The sequence below is a fragment of the Choloepus didactylus genome, chromosome 4, assembly GCF_015220235.1.
Source record: "Choloepus didactylus isolate mChoDid1 chromosome 4, mChoDid1.pri, whole genome shotgun sequence".
NCBI classification, from domain to species: Eukaryota; Metazoa; Chordata; class Mammalia; order Pilosa; family Megalonychidae; genus Choloepus; species Choloepus didactylus.
The window spans coordinates 136,751,790-136,777,704 of record NC_051310.1 but is presented as its reverse complement, the minus strand read 5'-3'; the positions used below and the strand labels follow the sequence as shown (position 1 = coordinate 136,777,704).

Here is a 25,915-nt window from a genome sequence, read left to right as displayed (position 1 = left end):
CAGAAGGGGAAGAAAAGGGTAAAGGTCTAGGAAGAGTATTCAAAGAAATTGTTGGGGAAAACTTCCCAAATCTTCTAAACAACATAAATACACAAATCATAAATGCTCAGCGAACTCCAAATAGAATAAATCCAAATAAACCCACTCCGAGACATATACTGATCACACTGTCAAACACAGAAGAGAAGGAGCAAGTTCTGAAAGCAGCAAGAGAAAAGCAATTCACCACATACAAAGGAAACAGCATAAGACTAAGTAGTGACTACTCAGCAGCCACCATGGAGGCAAGAAGGCAGTGGCACGATATATTTAAAATTCTGAGTGAGAAAAATTTCCAGCCAAGAATACTTTATCCAGCAAAGCTCTCCTTCAAATTTGAGGGAGAGCTTAAATTTTTCACAGACAAACAAATGCTGAGAGAATTTGCTAACAAGAGACCTGCCCTACTGGAGATACTAAAGGGAGCCCTACAGACAGAGAAACAAAGACAGGACAGAGAGACTTGGAGAAAGGTTCAGTACTAAAGAGGTTCGGTATGGGTACAATAAAGGATATTAATAGACAGAGGGGAAAAATATGGCAAACATAAACCAAAGGATAAGATGGCCGATTCAAGAAATGCCTTCACGGTTATAATGTTGAATGTAAATGGATTAAACTCCCCAGTTAAAAGATATAGATTCGCAGAATGGATCAAAAAAAATGAACCATCAATATGCTGCATACAAGAGACTCATCTTAGACACAGGGACACTAAGAAACTGAAAGTGAAAGGATGGAAAAAAATATTTCATGCAAGCTACAGCCAAAAGAAAGCAGGTGTAGCAATATTAATCTCAGATAAAATAGACTTCAAATGCAGGGATGTTTTGAGAGACAAAGAAGGCCACTACATACTAATAAAAGGGGCAATTCAGCAAGAAGAAATAACAATCGTAAATGTCTATGCACCCAATCAAGGTGCCACAAAATACATGAGAGAAACACTGACAAAACTAAAGGAAGCAATTGATGTTTCCACAATAATTGTGGGAGACTTCAACACATCACTCTCTCCTATAGATAGATCAACCAGACAGAAGACCAATAAGGAAATTGAAAACCTAAACAATCTGATAAATGAATTAGATTTAACAGACATCTACAGGACATTACATCCCAAATCACCAGGATACACATACTTTTCTAGTGCTCACGGAACTTTCTCCAGAATAGATCATATGCTGGGACATAAAACAAGCCTCAATAAATTTAAAAAGATTGAAATTATTCAAAGCACATTCTCTGACCTCAATGGAATACAATTAGAAGTCAATAACCATCAGAGACTTAGAAAATTCACAAATACCTGGAGGTTAAACAACACACTCCTAAACAATCAGTGGGTTAAAGAAGAAATAGCAAGAGAAATTGCTAAATATATAGAGACGAATGAAAATGAGAACACAACATACCAAAACCTATGGGATGCAGCAAAAGCAGTGCTAAGGGGGAAATTTATAGCACTAAACGCATATATTAAAAAGGAAGAAAGAGCCAAAATCAAAGAACTAATGGATGAACTGAAGAAGCTAGAAAATGAACAGCAAACCAATCCTAAACCAAGTAGAAGAAAAGAAATAACAAGGATTAAAGCAGAAATAAATGACACAGAGAACAAAAAAACAATAGAGAGGATAAATATCACCAAAAGTTGGTTCTTTGAGAAGATCAACAAGATTGACAAGCCCCTAGCTAGACTGACAAAATCAAAAAGAGACAAGACCCATATAAACAAAATAATGAATGAAAAAGGTGACATAACTGCAGATCCTGAAGAAATTAAAAAAATTATAAGAGGATATTATGAACAACTGTATGGCAACAAACTGGACAATGTAGAAGAAATGGACAATTTCCTGGAAAGATATGAACAACCTAGACTGACCAGAGAAGAAATAGAAGACCTCAACCAACCCATCACAAGCAAAGAGATCCAATCAGTCATCAAAAATCTTCCCACAAATAAATGCCCAGGGCCAGATGGCTTCACAGGGGAATTCTACCAAACTTTCCAGAAAGAACTGACACCAATCTTACTCAAACTCTTTCAAAACATTGAAGAAAAGGGAACACTACCTAACTCATTTTATGAAGCTAACATCAATCTAATACCAAAACCAGGCAAAGATGCTACAAAAAAGGAAAACTACCGGCCAATCTCCCTAATGAATATAGATGCAAAAATCCTCAACAAAATACTTGCAAATCGAATCCAAAGACACATTAAAAAAATCATACACCATGACCAAGTGGGGTTCATTCCAGGCATGCAAGGATGGTTCAACATAAGAAAAACAATCAGTGTATTACAACACATTAAAAACTCGAAAGGGAAAAATCAATTGATCATCTCAATAGATGCTGAAAAAGCATTTGACAAAATCCAACATCCCTTTTTGATAAAAACACTTCAAAAGGTAGGAATTGAAGGAAACTTCCTCAACATGATAAAGAGCATATATGAAAAACCCACAGCCAGCATAGTACTCAATGGTGAGAGACTGAAAGCCTTCCCTCTAAGATCAGGAACAAGAGAAGGATGCCCACTATCACCACTGTTATTCAACATTGTGCTGGAAGTGCTAGCCAGGGCAATCCGGCAAGACAAAGAAATAAAAGGCATCCAAATTGGAAAAGAAGAAGTAAAACTGTCATTGTTTGCAGACGATATGATCTTATATCTAGAAAACCCTGAGAAATCGACGATACAGCTACTAGAGCTAATAAACAAATTTAGCAAAGTAGCGGGATACAAGATTAATGCACATAAGTCAGTAATGTTTCTATATGCTAGAAATGAACAAACTGAAGAGACACTCAAGAAAAAGATACCATTTTCAATAGCAACTAAAAAAATCAAGTACCTAGGAATAAACTTAACCAAAGATGTAAAAGACCTATACAAAGAAAACTACATAACTCTACTAAAAGAAATAGAAGGGGACCTTAAAAGATGGAAAAATATTCCATGTTCATGGATAGGAAGACTAAATGTCATTAAGATGTCAATTCTACCCAAACTCATCTACAGATTCAATGCAATCCCAATCAAAATTCCAACAACCTACTTTGCAGACTTGGAAAAGCTAGTTATCAAATTTATTTAGAAAGGGAAGATGCCTCGAATTGCTAAAGACACTCTAAAAAGAAAAACGAAGTGGGAGGACTTACACTGCCTGACTTTGAAGCTTATTATAAAGCCACAGTTGCCAAAACAGCATGGTACTGGCACAAAGATAGACATATAGATCAATGGAATCGAATTGAGAATTCAGAGATAGACCCTCAGATCTATGGCCGACTGATCTTTGATAAGGCCCCCAAAGTCACTGAACTGAGTCATAATGGTCTTTTCAACAAATGGGGCTGGGAGAGTTGGATATCCATATCCAAAAGAATGAAAGAGGACCCCTACCTCACCCCCTACACAAAAATTAACTCAAATGGACCAAAGATCTCAATATAAAAGAAAGTACCATAAAACTCCTAGAAGATAATGTAGGAAAACATCTTCAAGACCTTGTATTAGGCGGCCACTTCCTAGACTGTACACCCAAAGCACAAGCAACAAAAGAGAAAATAGTTAAATGGGAACTCCTCAAGCTTAGAAGTTTCTGCACCTCAAAGGAATTTCTCAAAAAGGTAAAGAGGCAGCCAACTCAATGGGAAAAAAATTTTGGAAACCATGTATCTGACAAAAGACTGATATCTTGCATATACAAAGAAATCCTACAACTCAATGACAATAGTACAGACAGCCCAATTATAAAATGGGCAAAAGATATGAAAAGACAGTTCTCTGAAGAGGAAATACAAATGGCCAAGAAACACATGAAAAAATGTTCAGCTTCACTAGCTATTAGAGAGATGCAAATTAAAACCACAATAAGATACCATCTAACACCGGTTAGAATGGCTGCCATTAAACAAACAGGAAACTACAAATGCTGGAGGGGATGTGGAGAAATTGGAACTCTTATTCATTGTTGGTGGGACTGTATAATGGTTCAGCCACTCTGGAAGTCAGTCTGGCAGTTCCTTAGAAAACTAGATATAGAGCTACCATTCGATCCAGCGATTGCACTTCTCGGTATATACCCGGAAGGTCGGAAAGCAGTGACACGAACAGATATCTGCACGCCAGTGTTCATAGCAGCATTATTCACAATTGCCAAGAGATGGAAACAACCCAAATGTCCTTCAACAGATGAGTGGATAAATAAAATGTGGTATATACACACGATGGAATACTACGCGGCAGTAAGAAGGAACGATCTCGTGAAACATATGACAACATGGATGAACCTTGAAGACATAATGCTGAGCGAAATAAGCCAGGCACAAAAAGAGAAATATTATATGCTACCACTAATGTGAACTTTGAAAAATGTAAAACAAATGGTTTATAATGTAGAATGTAGGGGAACTAGCAGTAGAGAGCAATTAAGGAAGGGTGAACAGTATTCCAAGAAGAACAGATAAGCTATTTAACGTTCTGGGGATGCCCAGAAATGACTATGGTCTGTTAATTTCTGATGGATATAGTAGGAACAAGTTCACAGAAAGGTTGCTATATTATGTAACTTTCTTGGGGTAAAGTAGGAATATGTTGGAAGTTAAGCAGTTATCTTAGGTTAGTTGTCTTTTTCTTACTCCCTTGTTATGATCTCTTTGAAATGTTCTTTTATTGTATGTTTGTTTTCTTTTTAACTTTTTTTTTCATAGAGTTGATTTAAAAAAGAAGGGAAAGTTAAAAAAAAAAAAAGAAAGAAAGAAAGAAAAACAAGGAAAAAAAATGATATAGTGCCCCCTTGAGGAGCCTGTGGAGAATGCAGGGGTATTCGCCTACCCCACTTCCATGGTTGCTAACATGACCACAGACATAGGGGACTGGTGGTTTGATGGGTTGAGCCCTCTACCATAAGTTTTACCCTTGGGAAGACGGTTGCTGCAAAGGAGAGGCTAGGCCTCCCTATATTTGTGCCTAAGAGTCTCCTCCTGAATGCCTCTTTGTTGCTCAGATGTGGCCCTCTCTCTCTGGCTAAGCCAACTTGAAAGGTGAAATCACTGCCCTCCCCCCTACGTGGGATCAGACACCCAGGGGAGTGAATCTCCCTGGCAACGTGGAATATGACTCCCGGGGAGGAATGTAGACCCGGCATCGTGGGACGGAGAACATCTTCTTGACCAAAAGGGGGATGTGAAAGGAAATGAAATAAGCTTCAGTGGCAGAGAGATTCCAAAACGAGCCGAGAGGTCACTCTGGTGGGCACTCTTACGCACACTTTAGACAACCCTTTTTAGGTTCTAAAGAATTGGGGTAGCTGGTGGTGGATACCTGAAACTATCAAACTACAACCCAGAACCCATGAATCTCGAAGACAGTTGTATAAAAATGTAGCTTATGAGGGGTGTCAATGGGATTGGGAAAGCCATAAGGACCACACTCCACTTTGTCTAGTTTATGGATGGATGAGTAGAAAAATAGGGGAAGGAAACAAACAGACAAAGGTACCCAGTGTTCTTTTTTACTTCAATTGCTCTTTTTCACTCTAATTATTATTCTTGTTATTTTTGTGTGTGTGCTAATGAAGGTGTCAGGGATTGATTTAGGTGATGAATGTACAACTATGTAATGGTACTGTAAACAATCGAAAGTACGATTTGTTTTGTATGACTGCGTGGTATGTGAATATATCTCAATAAAAAAAAAATTTCAAAAAAAAAAAAAAAAAAGAATAAGTGGAGGCAAAAAGTCAGTCTTTCATATTTAGAGTACAGAAAGAGAAAAACTGCCAGTTCCAAATTCTTTCTCCAGCAAAAGTGCCCATCAAAAATGAGGGAGAGGTGCTGAGGCACCAGGAGCCCAACTATGAGGCAGTGAGGCACCTCCCATGGTGATGGCCCCGGATGTCACTGTGGCCGCCCTGTGCCGGCCATCCCTGCAGGCCCGGGCTCCCGGGCGCACCAAGCGACGCGATGGGGGTGGGCAGAGGTGACAGCTTCGAGGGCCTGAGCATCGACCGCCTCAAGCTGGAGCTGCTGGAGGAGATCCACACGAAGGATATTGTGCACCTCTTAATGCTTGAGATAAAACACAAGATAACAGAACTGGAAGCCAAACTCAGTGCTGACAATGAAGGCAGTGAATGGAAGACCCACTACAAGACACAACTTGAACTGAACGACCAACTAGAAAAGCAAATTGTTGCTCTTGAAGAGAAAATGGAAAAAAATCGTGGAAATCCTTCAGATAGACTGTCTTCTATTCATGTCTATGAACGAATGCCAGTGGAATCCTTAAGTTCATTAGTTAAACAGCTAGAAAAAGAAAAAAGGAGTCTTGAAAATCAAGTGAAAGAGTATGCACTTAGATTGGAACAAGAATCAAAGGCTTACCGCAGGACCAACAACGAGCGCCACACGTGCCTAGCTGAAATGTTGCAGATCCATCAGAGGACTGAAGTCAAAAGGAAAACCACTGCCCTGGAACCTGGAGAGACCGGCAGAAACAGTGACACGCAGCTCATTCGGAAAATAAACCACTGCTGGAGCCAGCATCAGGTATCTGGTTCCCACCAGGTTTCTAACAGGCAACAGATGGATCAGCTGCCTAGAATGAAGGAGAATCTAGTGAGAATGGGAAGATATAATCCAGTTAATCAGAAGACAATGAATGTCAAGAAAGGACCAGTGAAAAAGATTACAAGAACAAACCATCTTCCAAAACTCACTCCATGATTCCAGAACTGGATGGATGTCTAATTTTTTTTTTTTTTTCATCTCTGATATTCAGTTTGTAAAGTTAATGTTCAACACATTTTGGGGGGAATGAAATAGATAAGAAAGAGTTACCAAACTTTGTTTTAGCTCCTCTTCCAGAAGTTCCTTCCTTTGTCTGGATGAAAGTAATTTTCTCATGTGACTCTAAAATATCTAGTAGCAGGACTCATGATTTTTTACATATGGTAGGGAACAGAAAGGTTGGCCTCATTACACATGCATTTAATAGTATATCCATCATCTGCTCTTGCAGTAACATTGCTATTACATTTTGAGTCTGGTTGACTTGCTTAAAAATATGAGTTCATGAAAAATTTGTGTTACTTTAGGCTATAGTATGTTCAGCATTTTACACATAGGTTTAAACAAAGCTGCAAATCAAGTGCACTTTAAACATTTGGTCTTGAAATATCATGGCATAGTGGAAACAATTTTGAATTGGGAATCGGTGTGGTTATATCCCTACTCTGTCATGAACTTCTGAGATTTCAGGAAAATCCCTTCACCTCACCTCTGTTTTCACACCTTTAAATAACTGAGGAAAATATACAATGTCTAAGGTTACATACCATTCTATGAAGTCAATCATTCAACAAGATCCTGCCACTTAGCAGATGGTGATTTAAGGCATTTGTGATGTTTATTAATCTATAGTAATGGCCTAGTTCTTTGGAACCAAATTTTGCAAGTGTTCACAATAGTTAACTTTGGGGGAGGTGGGTAGACTGGAGACACAGAAAAGATTCTTTTAAGGTATTTAAAAATTTATTGAGTTTTAGTCATGTTTAGACTGGTTTTGAAACTATCACCTAGGTTTGAAACATACATATAATTTACTTGCCCATTTTGGCAAGTAAAGTTGTTATTTATCTTTAAATGTTCAGAAATGACTCAGAGATAAGCATTGCTTTCAGCCAGTGGTGTTCTCATCTTATATCTGGTACTAAAACCTAAATTGTAGTAGTTTACTATTTATTTATTAGTTTTCAGTAATGAAAGCTAAATGTATTTCTATAACTTACCTCTCTAGATGATCACTTTCTTTCTTAATGAAGAATGCTTCAATTTCATATAGCCAAACAGCAATCCTTTCATGTGAAAATGTAATACAGAGGAGAAGGTGGGGCAAGATGGCAGCATAGGGAAGTATGAAATATAGTTAGTCCTTGGAACAACTAGCATATATCCAGTAAATAGTCTGGAACAGCTGTTGGGGGACATCTGTGACTGAACATACATCTTACACCAGTCTGGAATGGATGGAACAGCTGAGATCACAGCATAAGAACTATAAGTAAAGCTCCTCAAACTGTGGAGCTGGTGCCCCTCCTCCACTGGCATGGCAGACTGAGTTGAAACACTTCCCTGTGGGAAAAAGAAGCTGTGTACTAGGAGAAAGGGACGGTAGCTCAATCAAGCTCCAATTGAGTTTTAATTAATGAATTTGGACTACAGAATACAAGCTATGAGCCAGATAAACCCAGAGCAAACAGGAAAGGAACCCGGACATTCCTCCCAGCAGAGAGGAAGTGGGGCTGACAGAAAAAGAAATACGTAAATAAATAAAAACAGAGGCTTTTGGAATCAGCTGAGCTCAGAATACTGGAAAAGGCCTGTGTCCCAAGAAAAGGGGCACATAGAACTGGGCACCAACTCTGATTCTTGACTGGTAACTGCGGTGCTGGGGACTGGCTCTGAAAAGGGGATTTCTTTTTTCCTTTTTTTATCTCAGTCTAAGTAGCTCATTAGAGAAAGCCTCAGGCATTTTCAGTTGTCGGTGCTGATCCAGGCAAGGGTGGAGTTAGGAGAGTCAAAGGAAGAAATCAAGTGTAGGAGATAAGTCCCTAAAGGGCTTATCTTTCCTAAGAAAAGGGGGAGGCAGGGCCCAGTTCAAGTGTCTGCTCTCCCTCAGAGAACGCAAACCCTAGGGTCTGGGGAACAAACAGAAAAAAACATAAACAGCTTAAACTTGGCTTCTGACACTCTCAGCTCCTGGCAGGGACAGAGTCTACTAAAAATTAAAGACAACGTGCCTCTTTATGCTGGTGGGGCGCTGCAGGCTGACAAGCACCACCTGCTGGGCAGGACAGGAAAAGCACAGCATCTAGAGGCTTCACAAGAAAGTCTGACAACCTGCTGAGTCTCATCCTCAGGGAAATTTGATACTGATTACACCTCTTCCTGAGACCTGGGCCTGTCTGGTCTGGGAAAATCTGATTGGGGTAATCAAGGAAACCAGATGCCTACACAATTACAATTCACACTAGAAAAAAGCGAAGATATGGCCCAGTCAATGAAACAAACTTGCACTTCAAATGAGATACAGGAGTTGCAACAATTAAAGATCTTCAATCAAATTTGCTAAATCAATTCAAAAGTCAAATCAATGAGTTGAGGAAAGATATGACAAAAGAGATGAAGAAAATAAAGAAATTGGGCAAACATAAGGAAGAGCTTGAATGTTTGAAAAAACAATTGGAAGAACTTATGGGAATGAAAGGCACAATAGAAGAGATGAAAAACACAATGGAGACACACAACAGCAGATTTGAAGAGGCAGAAGAAAAGATTCATGAACTAAGGACACAACACCTGAAATCCTACGCATAAAAGAACAGATGGGAAAGAATGAAAAAATATGAGCAGAGTCTCAGGGAATTGAATGACAACATGAAGTACATGAATGTACATGCCATGGGTGTCCCACAAGGAGTATAGAAGGGAAAAGGGGCAGAAACAATAATGGAGGAAATAATCACTGGAAATTTCCCATCTGCTGTGAAAGACATAAAATTACAGATCCAAGAGGTGCAGCAGACCCCAAACAGAATACATCTGAATAGACCTATGTCATGACACTTAATAATCACATTATCAAGTGTCAAAGATAAAGAGAAAATTCTGAAAGCAGCAAGGGAAAAGTGATCCATCACATTCAAAGGAAGCTTGATAAGACTATGTAAGGATTTCTCAGTAGACATGGAAGCAAGAAGGCAGTGGTGTGATATATTTAAGATCCTGAAAGAGAAAAACTGTCAGCCAAGAATTCTGTATCTGGCAAAACTATCCGTCAGAAATGAGGGAGAGTTTAAAATGTTTTCAGACAGACACTGAGAGAGTTTGTGAACAACATTCCTGCTCTACAAGAAATACTAAAAGGGGCACTACAGGGAGATAGGAAAAGACGGGAGAGAGAGGTTTGGAGAACAGCATAGAAATGAAAACTGTCATTGAGAGTAAAGAGAGAGAGAGAAAATCAGATATAACATAGAAAATCCAAAAGACAAAATGGTAGACAGTAGACATTACATTGAGTGAAATTAGCCAGAAACAAAAGGATGGACACTCTATGGACTCGCTAATATGAACTAACGTTGATGAGCAAACTTTGAAAGTTGACGTTGAGAACACAGGTTGTCAGAAGATAGAAAGAAATTAGAAAGTGGGCATTTGATGCTGATGGAGTACATAATGTTCAACAGGACTGATTGTATAGATCCAGAAAAGGATAGCATAATACTGTGTGATAGTAGCACAATATTGTAAGTACTCTGAACAAAGATGAGTGTGAGTATGGTTGAAAGCGAAAGGCTAGGGGCATGTATGACACCAGAAGGAAAGACAGAAGATAAAGAATGAGATTGTATAACTTAGTGAAATCTAGTGTGGTCAGTGATGGTGATTAAATGTACAAATATAAGAATGTTTTTTAAAAAGGGAGAACAAATGAATGTCAACATTGCAAGGTGCTGAAAATTGGATGGTATAGGGGAAAAATACAATCAATGCAAACTAGAGTTTATAGTTAATGGCAACATTATAAGATGTTTCCATGAATTGTAACAAAGGCAATATACCACAGCTAAATGTCTATAAGAGGGAGATTTAAGAGGGTGATATGGGATTCTTGGTATTGTTGTTGTCTGACCTTTTCATTGTATTTTATTTTATTTTTATTTTTCTTCCATCTTTCACATTTTAAATCTTCATTTCTTTTCTCTTTTCCTCTTTCTTTGTGGAAGAAATGGAAAGTCCTCATACATATTGTGGTGGTGAATGCATAATTACATGATTATACCGGGAATCATTGATTCTTTACTTAAGGTGGATTGTGTGATGTGTAAATAAAACTGTTTAAAAAATAAAAAGAGGGATACAAGTACTTGAAAAAAAAAAATGAGGGAGAGTTTAAAATATTCACAGATAAACAGAAACTGAGAGAGTTCAGCAGCAAAAGACATGCCCTACAAGAATTGCTCAAGGGAGTTCTGAAGGTTGAAAGTAAAAACAGGAGAGAGTACCTTGGAGGAGTGTGAAGAAATGAAGATAATCAGTAAAGGTAACTAAAAGGGTAAATACAAAACCAATAGTACTATATCCTCAATATACAACTCTACTCTTTAATTCCTATGAGTCAGAATACAATTGAACAAGAAAAATGCATATTTCCTGGTAATGGACATGCAAAATATAGAGTGCTAAAGTGGGACAAAAACATAAAGAGGGGAACAGAGGGATATGGGAGCAGAGAACATGTATGTTATTGAAGCTGAGTTGGCATCTTTTCAAATTAGAAGGTTTTGGATGTAGGTTGTGTAATATAAGCCTTAGGGTAAACACAAAGAAAGTATTAGAAAAATACACAATAACAGAAGTGAGAAAGGGATCACTCAGATACATCACGAAAGATCAACAACAGAGAAAGGGAAGTTGCGATAAAGGAAGAGAGAGTCAGGAAAAAAAAGAGAGAGAGAGATGACATGTAAAAATCAAAGGATAAAATGGCTGAACTAAGTACTGACTTTCTGGTAATAAAACTGAATGTTAATGGATTAAACTCCTCAATCAAAGACTCAGATGGGCAAAATGGATAAAAAGCATGATCCAACTATATGTTGTTTACAGGAGATTCACCTTAAAGCTAAAGACACAAATAGGTTTGAAGGAAAGGTTGGAAAAGGATATTCCATGCAAATAGTAACCACAAAAGAGCTGGGGTATCTGTATCAATATTGGACAAGGTAGACTTTAAGTCAAAAGCTGTTATAAGAGCAAAGAAGTACACTATATATTAAAAGGGGCAATCCACCAAGAAGAAATAACAATCATAAATATTTATGCTCTTAACCTTGGTGCCCCAAGGTACATGAGGCAAACACTGGCAAAACTAAAGGTAGAAAAAGACACCTCTACAATAATAGTTGGAGATTTCGATACACCATTCTCATCAATAGATAGAACATTTGGACAGTGGATCAGTAAGGAAACAGAGTGCTTGAATATTTTGATAAAAGTGCTAGATCTAACAGACATATATAGAACATTGCATACCCAAACAGCAGGATATACATTCTCCTTGAGTGCACATGGATCTTTCTCATTATAGACCACATATTGGGTCACAAAATAAGTCTCAGTAAATTTAAAAACATTGAAATTATACAAAGTGTCAGAATGAAGCTGGAAATCAGTATCAGGTGGAGAACTGGAAAATCCACTAATATATGGAAGTTAAATAACACTCTTAAACAATGAGTAGGTCAAAAAAGAAATTGCAAGGGAAATCAGTAAATATCTTGCGATGAATGAAAACAAGAACACAACGTATCAAAACTTATGGAAGGCAGTGCTGAGAAGGAAATTTATAGCCCTAAATGCTTACATTAAAAAAGAAGAAAGAGCTAAAATTAAACACCTAACAGCGTATCTGGAGGAACTAGAAAAAGAACAGCAAACTAGTTCCAAAGCAAGCAGAAGGAAAGAAATAACAAAGATTAGGGCAGAAATAAATGAAATTGAGAATTAAAAAACAATAGTGAGAATTAATAAAACTAAAATTTGTTCTTTGAAAGGATCAATAAAATTGACAAACCCTTAGTTAGACTGACAAAGAAAAAAAGAGAGAAGACACAAATAAGTAAAATCAGAAATGAGAAAAGACACATCACTACTGAGCCCACGGAAATATAAAGGATCATAAGAGGATACCATGAACAACTTTATGTCAACAAATCAGACAACCTTGATGAAATGGACAAATTCTTTCAAACAGTATGACGCTAGAAGAAATAGAAGACCTCAACAGACCAATTACAAGAGATTGAACAGTCATCAAAAACCTCCCAACAAGGAAAAGCCCAGGAGCAGAAGGCTTCACAGGTGAATTCTACCAAAATTTCCAGGAAGAATTAATGCTGATCATGCTGAAACTCTTCCAAAATGTTACAAGGAAGAGAAGACTACCCAACTTATTCTCTGAGGATAGCATCACCCTAATACCAAAGTCAGATAAAGATACTTCAAGAAAAGAAAATTACCATCCTATTTTTCCTATGAATATGATGCAAAAATCCTCAACAAAATCCTTGCGAACTGAATCCAAGAGCACATTAAGGAAAATTATAACCAGGATCAAGAGGGTTTTATCTGAGGTATGCAAGGGTGGTTCAGCATGAGAAAATCAATTAATGTAATACACCACATTAACAAAATGAAGGTGAGGAAAACCACACAATCATCTCTATTAATGCCGAAAAGGCATTTGACAAAATCCAGCATCCCTTCTTCATAGAAACACTTAGAAAAATGGGATTAGAAGGAAACTTCCCCAACACATTAAAGGGTATATGTGAAAAACCCACAGGTAATATTATACCTGATTTTGAAAGACCGAAATCTTTCCCTCTAAGATCCAGAACAAGACATGAATGCCCACTGTCACCACTGTTATTTAACATTAAGCTGGACGTTCTAGCCAGAACATTAGGCAAGAAAAAGAAATAAAAGTCATCAAAATTGGAAAGGAAGAAGTAAAACTTTCACTATTTGCAGATGACATTATCCTATATATAGAAAGTCCCAAAATTTACATCAAGGCTTCTAGAGCTAAGAAGTGAATTCAGCAAACTGGCAGGGTACAAGATCAACATGCAAAAATCAATAAGGTTTCTATAACTAGTAATGAGCCATCTGAGGAGGAAATCAATAAAGAAATTCCATTTACAATAGCAGCTAAAAGAATTAATTATCTAGGGGTAAATTTAACCAAGGAGGTAAAGGATTTGTATGCAGAACACTATAAAACATTGCTAAAACCTAAATAAATTGAAGGACATTCTAGGATCAAGATTGAAGACAAAATATCGTTAAGATGTCAATTCTACCCAAATTGATTTACAGATTCAATGCAATCCCAATCAAAATTCCAGGAGTCTATTTTGCAGAAATGGAAAAGCCCATCATCAAAGTTATTTAGAAGGGTAAGGGGCCTCAAATAGCTAAAAACATCTTGAGAAAGAATGAAGTTGGAGGACTCATGCTTCCTTTCTTTAAAGCATATTACTATAACCAAGCATATACATTGATCAAATCAAGATGGTATTGGTAAAAAGACAGATATATTTAACAATGGAATTGAATTGAGAGTTCAGAAATAGACCCTCACATCTAATGCCAATTGATTTTTTGATTCAGTTTTATTGAGATATGTTCACATACCATAGCATCATCCAAAGTGTACAATGTGTTATTCACAGAACCATCATATAGTTGAGTATTCATCAATGTAATAAATTTTTGAACATTTCATTATTCAAAAAAAATAAGAATAAAAATAAAAAAGCACACCCCAAACATCCCATCCCATCCACACACACACACACACACTCACACACTATTAGTCATTTACTTTTTGTCCCCATTTTTCTACTCATCTGTCCATACACTAAATAAAGGGAGTGTGAACCACAAGGTTTTCACAATCACACAGTCACACTGTGTAAGCTATATAGTTATATAATCGTCTTCAAGGATCAAGTCTACTGGGTTGCAGTTCAACAGTTTCGGGTATTTCCTTCTAAGTATTCCAGTACTTTAAAAACTAAAAAGGAGTATCTATATAACACATAAGAATAACCTCCAGAATGACCACTCTACTCCATTTGAAATCTCTCAGCCACTGAAACTTTATTTTGTTTCATTTCTCTTCCCCCTTTTATTCAAGAAGGCTTTCTCAATCCCCTGATGCCAGGTCCAGGCTCATCCCCAGGAGTCATATCCCACATTGCCAGGGAGATTTATATGCCTGGGAGTCATGTCCCACATGGGGGGAGGGCAGTGAGTTTACCTGCAGAGTTTGCTTAGAGAGAGAGGCCACATCTGAGCAATGAAAGACGTTCTCTGAGGGTGACTCTTAGGCACAATTACAAGTGGGCTTAGTCTCTTCTTTGCAGTAACAAGTTTCATAGGGGCAAGCCCCCAGATGGAGGGCTGTGCCTTCTAAATTGATAGTCCCCAATGCTTGGGAGAATATCAGTAATTCCTCAGGTATGGAAGTTTAATATTTCCACATTTTCCCCCAGTCCCTCAAGGGGGCTTTGCAAATACATTTTTATTCTCTGCCCAAATTACTCTGGGATGTATCAGGGCTTCACACTAACCTGTACAAACCAACCAGATCTCACTCACTATTCAAAGTTCCATGTAATTATGTTTTTTTTGAATAAACTGAGCATACAAGTTAAATAATATAGTATGCTACAGAAAATAATAGATTTTGCACCAAATTAACATCAGTTCCTTTGGTCTGCCACAGAAGTTGATGTTTTACAACACCGTCAATATTGTCCTTTACCCTTTAGTCTGATTTGCCTTAATCCTAACCAGATCAGCTTCATTCATATCTCTAATTAAAGTCTGAACTCTTTTTCATCTTTTTAAACAGTCGCTGTATGGAGTAATATTGATGTTTTTAGCTGCCAAACTCTGGCTCTGAGTCTCAGGTGCCACACAGATACCCAAAGTTCCAGGGACCAACCAAGTTATACACAGAGAGCTCAGCATCTCGGAATTTAGAAATAACCACTACAACTCAGGAATAGATGTAACTGCTCTGGGAGCTTGCAGTCTAGGAACCTTTACCACAAACCTTCCCCTGATAACCTTTGCTCTCAGATTCAGTTCTTAGAGTTTGCACATTATAGTTAGTTTGTATTAGTGAGCCAGTTGATTTTTGACAAGGCTGCCAAGTTCAAGCATCTTAGAAAAAATAATCTCTTCAACAAATGGTGGCTGGGAGAATTGGATATTCATATCCAAAAAGAATGACAGAAGACCCTATCTTACACCATCGCCATTAAAATGGATCAAAGACCTAAATATGAGAACCAAGACTATAAAAGTCCTAGAAAAAATGTAGGGAAGTATCTTCAGGGCCTTGTGTTAGGCAACAGTTTCTTCGACTTTACACCCAAAGCGTAAGCAACAAAAGAAAAAATAGATAAATAGAACCTCCTCAAAATTAAAAGTTTTTGTGTATCAGAGGAGTTTGTCACAAAAGTGATAAGGCAACCTACTCAATGGGAGAACATATTTGGAAATCACATATCCTATAAGGGTTTAATATCCAGAATATATAAAGATTTTCTACACCTCAGCAATAAAAGGACAGACTACCCAATGAAAAAAATGGGCAAAAGATTTGAATAAACATTTCTCCAAAGAGGATACACAAATGGCTACAAAGCTCATGACAAGATGCTCAACATCATTAGCAATTAGGGAAATGTAAATCAAAACCACCAGGAGATTAATATTTCACACGCACTAGAATGGCTGCTATTGAAAAACAACAGAAAACTGCAAGTGTTGGAGAGGATGTGGAAAAATAGGAACGCTCATTCTTTGCTGATGGGAATGTGAAATAGTGCAGCTGCTGTGGAAAACAGTTTGGCCGTTCCTCTGGAAGCTAAATATAGAATATCATATGATTCTGCTATCCTCCTACAAAGTATATACCCAGAAGAATTGATAGCATGGACTCAAACAGATATTTTGCACACCGATGTTCACAGCAGCCTTATTCACAGTTTCTAGAAGATGAAAGCAACCTAAGTGTCCATCGGCCGATGAGTGGATACACACAATGTGGTATATACATATAATGGAATATTATTCAGCCATAAAAAGGAATGATGTCCTGATGCATGCGACAACATGGATGAACCTTGAAGACATTATGCTAATTGAAATAAGTCATACAGAAAAGGACAAATATTGTATGATTTTGCTGATAAGAACCAAATACAATAAGCAAACTCATAGAGTTAGAATCTATAATATAAATTACCAGGGTATAGATTGAGCTTAAAGAATGGGGAGTGGATGCTTAATTTGTACAGAATTTCTATTTAGATTGATTGTGTAAAGGTTTGAAAATAGATGGTGATGATGGTAGCACATTCTTGTGAAAGTAATTAACAGCACTGAATTATATAGGTTAACATGATTTAAAGGGAAAATCTTAGGGCATATATGTTAGAATAAAAATTAAAAGACAAAACATAGGACTGCATAACACAGTAAACCCTATTGTAGATGATGGACTTAGTTAATAGTACAAGATTCTTTTATGAATTATAATAAATGTAAGAAAGTAATATAATGTTTTAATAATAGGATGGTATATGGGAAAAAATACACCTAATGTATACTATGAATGATATTTAATAGTACTAATTTAGTAATTTTTCATCAATTGTAACAAAGGTAGCTATTGTAAAAAAAAAAAAATCTGCAAAAAAGTGCTATTATCAATTGTAGCAAATGTTCCACACCAATGCAAGATGGTGGTGGGGTAATGTATGGGAATTCTGTATTTCATGTATGATTGTTCTGTAAACCTACAGCTTCTCTAATAAAATTATATATGCCCTTAATTATAGATGTGGCTCTCTACTTTCTTCTCTATCTGTTTCTCTTCTCTCTAGTTTCCTTATTTACTCTCTGCCTTTCTGTCATGCTAAACTGCCCTACGATGTGGTAGATTCAGTGGTAGTGAGTTAAAAAATCTTCTCTTTCTATTGTTTTGATTTCTTAAAGTAGAAAAGAGTCCCAGTTATAAGTATGCACGTTCTTGTTGGTAAAGTCTTTACAAAAACTTAAAAGTTTCCCTCTTCAAACATAAGATTTCAAGTTGTTTGTTCAGTCATATTTAGATTTTATTTAAAATCTGAGCAACTTAGAGTAGCATATTCTTACTGCTTCACCTAATCTGAAATGCCAATTTTCATATATACTGTTGTATATAAAAAAGACTCACTGTTGACCAGCCCTATATCTGAAGAGACTCATTTATTTGTTCATGAGAAGACAGGGGATGACAAAACAGAGTTCTTACCATCATGGAGTTTGTATTCTAGTCAGATTTATTGGTTACCAAAATCTGTGGTAGATAGCACAATGTATCAATTTGTAAACATAAATGGATTAGTTAACATACCATCTACAAAGATTACAAAATTAGAATAAAAATCATAGGATGAGTGCAATGTAAATATTTGATGTGGTTGGTTTTGGGAAACCATAATGTCAATAGGAATAATATGGATCTGTTTTTTTTCTTTTAGCTTTAAAGAAGCCCCCTCTTTCAGTTTCTAAACATGGAAGTCATCAAGCAATCTCTCATCTTGCAACTGGACAACCTCTCTCCCCAAACATGGCTCCAGGTATGAAGTTTTATTCTAAGAATTCCATTTGAAAATCAATTTGTTGTTTAGGTATTGTTATATAGTGAGTAAGACGCCATTTAGAAGCATAATGAAGTAAGATTCATTCTCCTAGTTAGTGTTACATATTTTTAAATCACTGGTTAAAACTCAGGGAGAAATAATCATTTAAAAACAGTTTTTCTAATGGACTGTTACAGTCTTTTTCTTAAAAGTAGAAGAATTATTTGTTTTGTCACTCTGGACTGTTCTCCCTTTCATCTCTGCCAGTCTTTATAGTCAGCTTCTTCAAAATGTGTTCAAATTTATCTCACAGAGGCCCATAAATTACTATGCCCATCTATATTAAACTCCACACTCAGTGCTAATGAATGTGTCTGCTTGTTTTCCACTGAGTAGCTGTTTAGTTTTGTAGAAATGTTCTCCTGAATTGGGAATTGATGTGATTAAAGGGAGCTGCTTAAAGGAAATGAAGGAGAGGAAAGATGGGGGAGTCACAGTGGAATAGGAGTCCAAAGTCATTTATAGTAAGGATCTGTATCAAGGCTTTGATGAGGAAAAATGGGAGGTGTGAGAGAAAGAAAGGCTATATCCAGGACAAACTGATAAGAAAGAATGAAGAGTTAACAGTTATCTCTGTATAGATGAAGATAATTTAGAGATTAGAAATTCCAAAAGCCTTACTGAATTTTGGAAATTTCTGATGGCAAAATTGAGTTCAAAGGGAGGAAAAGATATAGGTATCATTTTAATCTTTGGATTTCTACTATATATCTCTTTGGTAAGTAGGTTTATAATTAGTAGAAATGCTCACCTGAGAATATTTAGTAAACATCCCACAGCTAAAATCACATTTGTGATAAAATTTGATTAAAAAAATTAAAATGAAGCTTAAAGTGTCTTAGATTTTCTAAATCAGGTCTTGTGAAATTCTTCCACAAAATATGACCTTAATTTGATGTTTTTATGCCATAGATTCACAAATGAACCACAATCGAAATCCTGGTACTTCAAAACAGATATCTTCTAATTCTCTTCAGCGTTTAATTCCAGGCCCAAACTTGGAAAGTGAACCTAGAGTTCAAACAGATATGCTAAAGCAGGATACCAAGGATAGAGTTGGTGATTTCCATAAGTTGAAGCAAAGTAAGAATCAGTTGATGAATATTATGCTAAAAAAATTTCTTTAAATATAATATGTCTACATGTATGAATTAGAGTATCCATTATTATAATCTCCAACTAGTAAATGTGTATTGAAATTTTGTATAAAGAGAAAGTATGGTGATAAAATTTAAAAGAAAAGATTATAAGTGGCTAGAAACTATTTTAGAGAAGACTTTAAAAAGCTCATGTTCTCCAGTGTTTAATAATAAATTTCAGGTGAGTTGATTTTTTTTTTTAAATGCTATTAGTTCTTATGACTGTAAACTTCTTTGGGAAGTAATAAAAGATATATTTTAGTAGGCTAATGAATGAAAACTTTTTATAGGAGGGAGAGACAAGAAATAGTTTTGAAAAATGCAGCATTCTGGGAGAAACATGGACCAGGGTATACTGTCACAGTGAAAGGCTCAATATTGATTTCCTTTTCATTGCATCCAACTGCAGTTTGCTTCAATTAGGGAAAAAAATGAACAAGTTGCCAAAATCCTTTGCTGTGCAATGAGGTATGGCTGCTTAATCGTTTCAAAGGTATTGATTTTGATAAATGGATGATGCCTGTTAACCTACATCATTCTCTAATTGGTGGACTCTCAGGAAGTATTAAAAAAAAATCTGGTAGTAAAGAGAGTTTGGGGCAGGTGAATGCCCCTGAAGGTCAGCTCTCTTAAATTGCTTTTCCCTGCTTGTGCTTGTAACAACTTCTTCCCTTCTCAACTTCTGAACAGACGGAATTTCTTATAGCTCCAGTTTGAGTTTGCTTACTTTTTATGATGACTTTTATGGCAGCAACTGTTCAGACCAGTGTTTAGACAATTATTTGTGTACAGGTTGTGAGAACTACAAAGTGTTAACATTTGTCAATTTATTCAAGGTATTTTTGGTGGTCTTTTAACGGTTATTCGTATTTCTGCATGTATATGAGTATATAGTTTGCATACATGTAATTGATTTGCCTTCCTTTATATTTTAAATCATATCTCTGTATCTTGACTAAAATATATGAAAAATGGTTTTATTTATAAGAATATCAGTAAGTTTTAAGTACAGTGTAAAAGTATTTCCTCAAAATCCTGTTAGGGTATTGGCCTGAAAACTTACAGTAGGGCATAACGAAATGTAATATCTTAATTTGATCATTTAAGATTTGCTTCTAAGCTTATAGAATTTTCCATAAAAATTTTTTGTTACATTGCCTGTTTTTTTCTTTCTTTCTTTCTTTCTTTTTTTAATAATCCTTGAGTAAAGAATGCAATTAGAAGATAATTGCTGGAAAATTATAGCTCTCTGTGTCTTATTTTCAAAAGAACCTATTGAGTTTTAAATTCTCATTCCAAGTTCTTTTCCATTTGGCATTAGTGTATAGAGAGTTGAAATCAATTGCATGTACTATTTTGTGGTTTACTTTTTTGACATTATTTCTTAAATATTGTTTTTGACAAGGATTAAGTTGATGGTCCTTTGTGTCATACTTCTTAAATTTTTTAATATTGAATCTCTTTTATAAAGTATTTAGAATACTTAAAGATGTATTAATAAACATTTACTTCCTGGTGGCTATTTTTGTGCAAAGGATTTTACTGTAATTATTTCTTGGTTTATAATATGTGCATCAGATTTGAACACATAGGCTGACAGTATTGGCGATTTTTCCTACAAACTTGTATTAAGTGTTACATAATTCAGATAGTAAATTTTTATAAAATACCTTTATCACAGTTTCCTCTGCTGTTGCCTTTCCTGATATGAGACTTTATCATGTTTCATCATGTAAAACTTTTTTTAATTAAAATTTTTTCTCTGTTGTGGAAAAATATACATAAGAGTCACCAAAGTGTATAATTCAGTGGTATTCATTACATTCACATTGTTGTATAGTCATTACCACTATCTAGATCCAGAATGTTTTCATCACTCCAGAAAGAAACCATGTATCCATTAAATAGCCACTCCTAATCTCCTGGCTACTTGCAGCCCCTGGCAACTACTAATCTACTTTCTGTCCCCAAGGATTTGCATATTCTGGATATTTCATATAAATGGAAACATACAATATTTTTGCCTTTTCTGTTTGGTTTCTTTTACTTAGAATAATGTTTTTAAGATTCATCCTTGTTGTAGCATGTTTCAGTACTTTTTTTCATCACTTTTTATAGCTGAATAATATTCCATTTTATAGATACCACATTTTATATATCCATTCATATTAATGGATATTTGGGTTATTTCTACTTTTTGGCTATTGTAAATAGTGCTGTTATGAACATTAGTGTACAAGCTTTTGTTTGAATACCTGTTTCAGTTCTTATTGGTACATACCTAGGGGTGGGTTGCTGATCATATGTAATGCTGTGTTTAACTTTTTGGAGAACACCAAACTTTTCAATTCTTCTGGATATATACCGAGTAGCAGTATTGCCAGATTGTAAGGCAACACTCTACTTAGCTCTCTGAGGAACTGCCAAACCGTTTTCCACAGAGGCTCTACCTTTTTACACTCCCACCAGCACTGAATAAGTGTTTCTATTTCTCCACATCCTCTCCAACACTTGTAGTTTCTTGTTTGTTTAATAGTGGCCATTCTAGTAGGTATGAAATGATACCTCATGTGTTTTGATTTGCATTTCCCTAATAACTAGTGAAGATGACCGTTTTTTCATGTTTTATTTCCTCTTTGGAAAAATGTCTTTTCATTCACCTCAAGATATTTTCTGATTTCCCTTGTGATTTTCTCTTGAACCCATGAGTTGTTTAAGACTATGTTGTTTAATTTCCACATATTTGTGAATTTTCCCTTTCTCCCTTTTTTATTAATTTCCAGCTTCATTCTGTTGTGGTCTGAGAATACACATTGTATGATTTCAGTATTTTTTAATTTATTGAGACTTGTTTGTGACCCAGCGTATGGTCAATCTTGGAGAATGATCCATTTGCACTTGAAAAGAATGACTATTCTGCTTTTTTTGGGGGGGTGGGTGGGTAGTGGTGCATTGTTCTATATATGTCTGTTAGGTCTAAGTGTGTTAGAGTATCATTCAAGTCTTGTAATTCCTTATTGATCTTCTGGCTAGTTGTTCTATTATTGAGAATGAGGTATTAAAGTTTCCTATTATTAATATATGTTTCAGTTTGCTAAACCTGCCAGAATATAACACAAATGGTTTGGCTTTTACAATGAGGATTTATTGGTTTACAGATTTATAGTTCTAAGGCCATGAAAATGTCCCAGTTAAGGCATCAACAGGATGATTCCTTCTCCGAAGAAAGGCAGCTGGCATCCAGGTTTCTTCTGTCACATGGGAAGGTACATGGCTAGTGTCTGCTGGTCCTTGAATCCCAGATTTCATTGCTTTCAGGTTCTGGCATCTTTGGCTCTTTCAGCTTCTATGGGTCCTTGCTTGCCTCTCCCCAGGCTTTTCTCTCAGCTTCTCTGGGTGTTTCTCTCTCTAAACTCTCTTGGCTTTTTCTGTCTTTTATCCTCTCATAAAGGACTCCAGTAAAAGGATTAACACCTACCTTGAATGGGGTGGGTCACATCTCGGTTTCGGCCTAGTTGAAACAACCTAATCCCACCCACAATAGCTCTGCATCCACAGGAAAGGATTAATAGAAATGACATTTTCTGGGGTACATAAGTTCTTCATTCCACCCTCTGGACCCTAAAACGACATGTTCTTTCCATATGCAAAATACGTTCATTCCATCACAATATCCCAAAAGCTTTAAGTCATGTCGGTAATAATATTAAGTACAAAGTTTCATCAAAATCAGTTACAGGCGTGGTCTGTCCTAAGGCAAAATTCTCCTTTGGCAGTGAACTTGTGAAACTTAGAACAAGTTATCTGCTTCCAATATACAAAAGTGGGACAGTCATAGGGTAAATGTCCCCATTTCTATAGGGAGAAATTGGAAGGAAAACGGGTCACCAGACCCAAACATTTCCGAAAACTTACAGGGCATACTTCATTAGATTTTGAGGTCTGAGAATCATCTATAGAATGACATTTTTTCTTCAGGGTTTGAGAGAATGGCAGTCCCACCCTCTCCAAGGGCTTACTTAGCAGCCCTGCTCTTTCCAAACACTGGGGTGAGGGCTGCAATATCTCCAAACACTGGGGAGACAGCCATATTCTCCGTTGCACCCTCTTCAAGCACTGGGGCAGCATCCAGACTCTGCATTGCCTGAAGCAGGTTTAATGGTCATGAACTCCCTGAGCTTTTGTTTATCTGAGAATGTCTTAATCTCTCCCTCCTTTTTGAAAGAAAGTTTCCTCGGATATAAAATTCTTGGCTGGAGTTGTTTTCTTTCTTTCAGCATTTTAAGTATTTCAAGCCACTGCCTTCTAGCCTCCATGGTTTCTGATAAGAAATTGGAACTCAGTCTGTAATTAGGACTCTCTCGTATGTAACACATTGCTTTTCTCTTGCAGTTTCAGAACTGTCTCCTTGTCCTTTGCATTTGATCAGTATTTGACGGGATGTATTTTTCCTCATGTTTATTCTGTTTGGTATTGTCTAGGTTTTTTAGATGTGCATATTCACATCTTTTGCTAAGTTTGGGAAGTTCTCTGTCAATATTTTGTAATATTTCTTTTTTCTTTCTGCTCCTTAGTTGGACTCATTTCAGTTGTCTTTTCTTCATGTTCACAGATTCTTCTGTCACCTCCAGTGTGCTCTTGAAACCCTCCTGGGTGTTTTTCATTTCAGTTATTGTGGTCTTCAACACCAGTAGTTCTGTTTAGTTCCTTTTTAAAATTTCTGTCTCTTTACTAAGACTCTCATATTGCTCATTCATTGTTTTCCTGATATCCTTTAGTTCTATGTATTTTCCTTCATGTCCTAGAGCATTTTTAAGATCATTTTTCAAAGGTTTTGTTTGATATGTCCAGATTCTTATGTTTTTCTTTGGTGTTTTCTGTATTTTTATCCTCCTCTTCTTGATGTGCCATCATTTCCTGTTTCCTTGTTTGTCTTGTACTCTTTTGTTGCTCACTGTACATTTTAATATTTTAAAATTTTAACTCTGAGATTTATTCTGTGAGATGTCTGTTTCTTGGTTTTGTAACCAACTGGTGATAAAATAGAGATTTTCTTGAACTTCAGCCCTCCTGTCAGGAAGGTCTGCCCAAGGTGAATACAATGTGCAGGTTTTCCCTGTCTTTCTGGGCCTCTGTCTTGTCCTGGGCTTTTGCTTGTTAGTTGTTTTGGCGTTCCCCTGTTCAAAGAAGTTTGGCTGTCCCTTCTGTTTCCCTGAGACAGACTTCCCTCTTTTGGGTGTTTGAAACACTCAGGCCTTTGTCCCAGACTGTCTATAGAGTGCCTCTATAGTTTGTTACACTCTTTTCATTGTCTCAAGCTGTTTTTCCCTGGAGAGCAAATTCTGGGAGGGGAGGGCACATTGGAGAGGACATTCTCAGGACAGTGTTTCTCAGCCAAAGCAGGACCTGGGACTCACAAATGGGGCACAGACCACTTCTGAAGTTCCCTGGGGTAGAGGTCAGGAAGCATGCCAGTAGCTTCTCTGATGGCTCTCCAAGCTGAGCTTTCCTAGCCCAGCAAATGCAGCCCTTCAGCTAACTGTACCCCACAGCCCTGAGGAATCACAGCATCTTTAAAGCTATGGAGACCTAAGTAGGGCAGGTTGAAACAATGGCTGTCCCTGCCTTTGTCCAGGGCGGGTTGAAAGAGTAGGTGCGCTCAGAGCAGGCCCCCCACGATATGAATTTACTAATGAAAAGCAGTGATCAGTGATCAGCCGTGTCCACCCCTGTTCTTGGGAAAAGGATTTTTATGTCCCTTTCTTTCACTAACGAGCTAGCCAGGGGCAGGACTCCATGGCAGCATGTTGCAAGAGTGGAGGATGGGTGCCCGTAGCCACCACGTGGAAAGAGCAATTTACTCTTTACTGTAATTTAGTGACCTCTTCCTCCCACTCTTCCTTGTATGCTGCACAGTGTTCTTCTGGCCTCCGGAGTTTCAAAATAGTTGTTTCAGAGAGTTCCTGCCTGTTTAATAGTTGCTTTGGTGGAAGGACTGTGTCCCTGAGCTCCCTACTCTGCCATCTTCCCGGAATCCTCCACACTGTTTTAATTATTTAGCTTTGCGTTAAGTTTGAAACTGGGAAGTTTGAGTCCTCCAACTTTATTCTTCTGTTTCAAGATTCTTTTGACTCTTCAGGGTGTCTTGCAATTCCATATGAATTTTGGGATCAACTTGTTCATTATGCAAAAATAACAGTTGGTATTTTGATAAAGATTGTACTGAGTCTGTATGTTGTGCTAGGAATTATTGTCATCTTAACAATATTAAGTCTTCCAATTAATGAACCCAGGATGTCTTTCCATTTATGTAGTTCTTTAGTTTAATTTTTCATATCTTCTGTAGAAAATCATCAATCCTGCATTTGGGGTCAGATATCCTCC

The 25,915-nt window shown here is 36.8% G+C and overlaps 2 protein-coding genes across 3 annotated transcripts in view; both read left to right on the top strand.

Moving 5' to 3' along the window:
* The window catches only part of GOLM2 (golgi membrane protein 2), a 207,480-nt gene that overhangs the window by 137,284 nt on the left and 44,281 nt on the right, over positions 1–25,915 (top strand). For both annotated transcript variants that reach the window (XM_037834105.1, XM_037834106.1), the window contains exons 7-8: positions 18,231–18,329; positions 19,305–19,475. In XM_037834105.1, coding sequence (XP_037690033.1) covers positions 18,231–18,329; positions 19,305–19,475 — 270 coding nt within the window. The remainder of the gene's footprint in view (positions 1–18,230; positions 18,330–19,304; positions 19,476–25,915) is intronic.
* Positions 5,916–6,783, top strand: LOC119532075 (coiled-coil domain-containing protein 169-like). Its single transcript, XM_037834107.1, has one exon. The coding sequence runs from the start codon at positions 5,953–5,955 to the stop codon at positions 6,781–6,783; it is 831 nt and encodes a 276-aa protein (XP_037690035.1). The 5' UTR covers positions 5,916–5,952.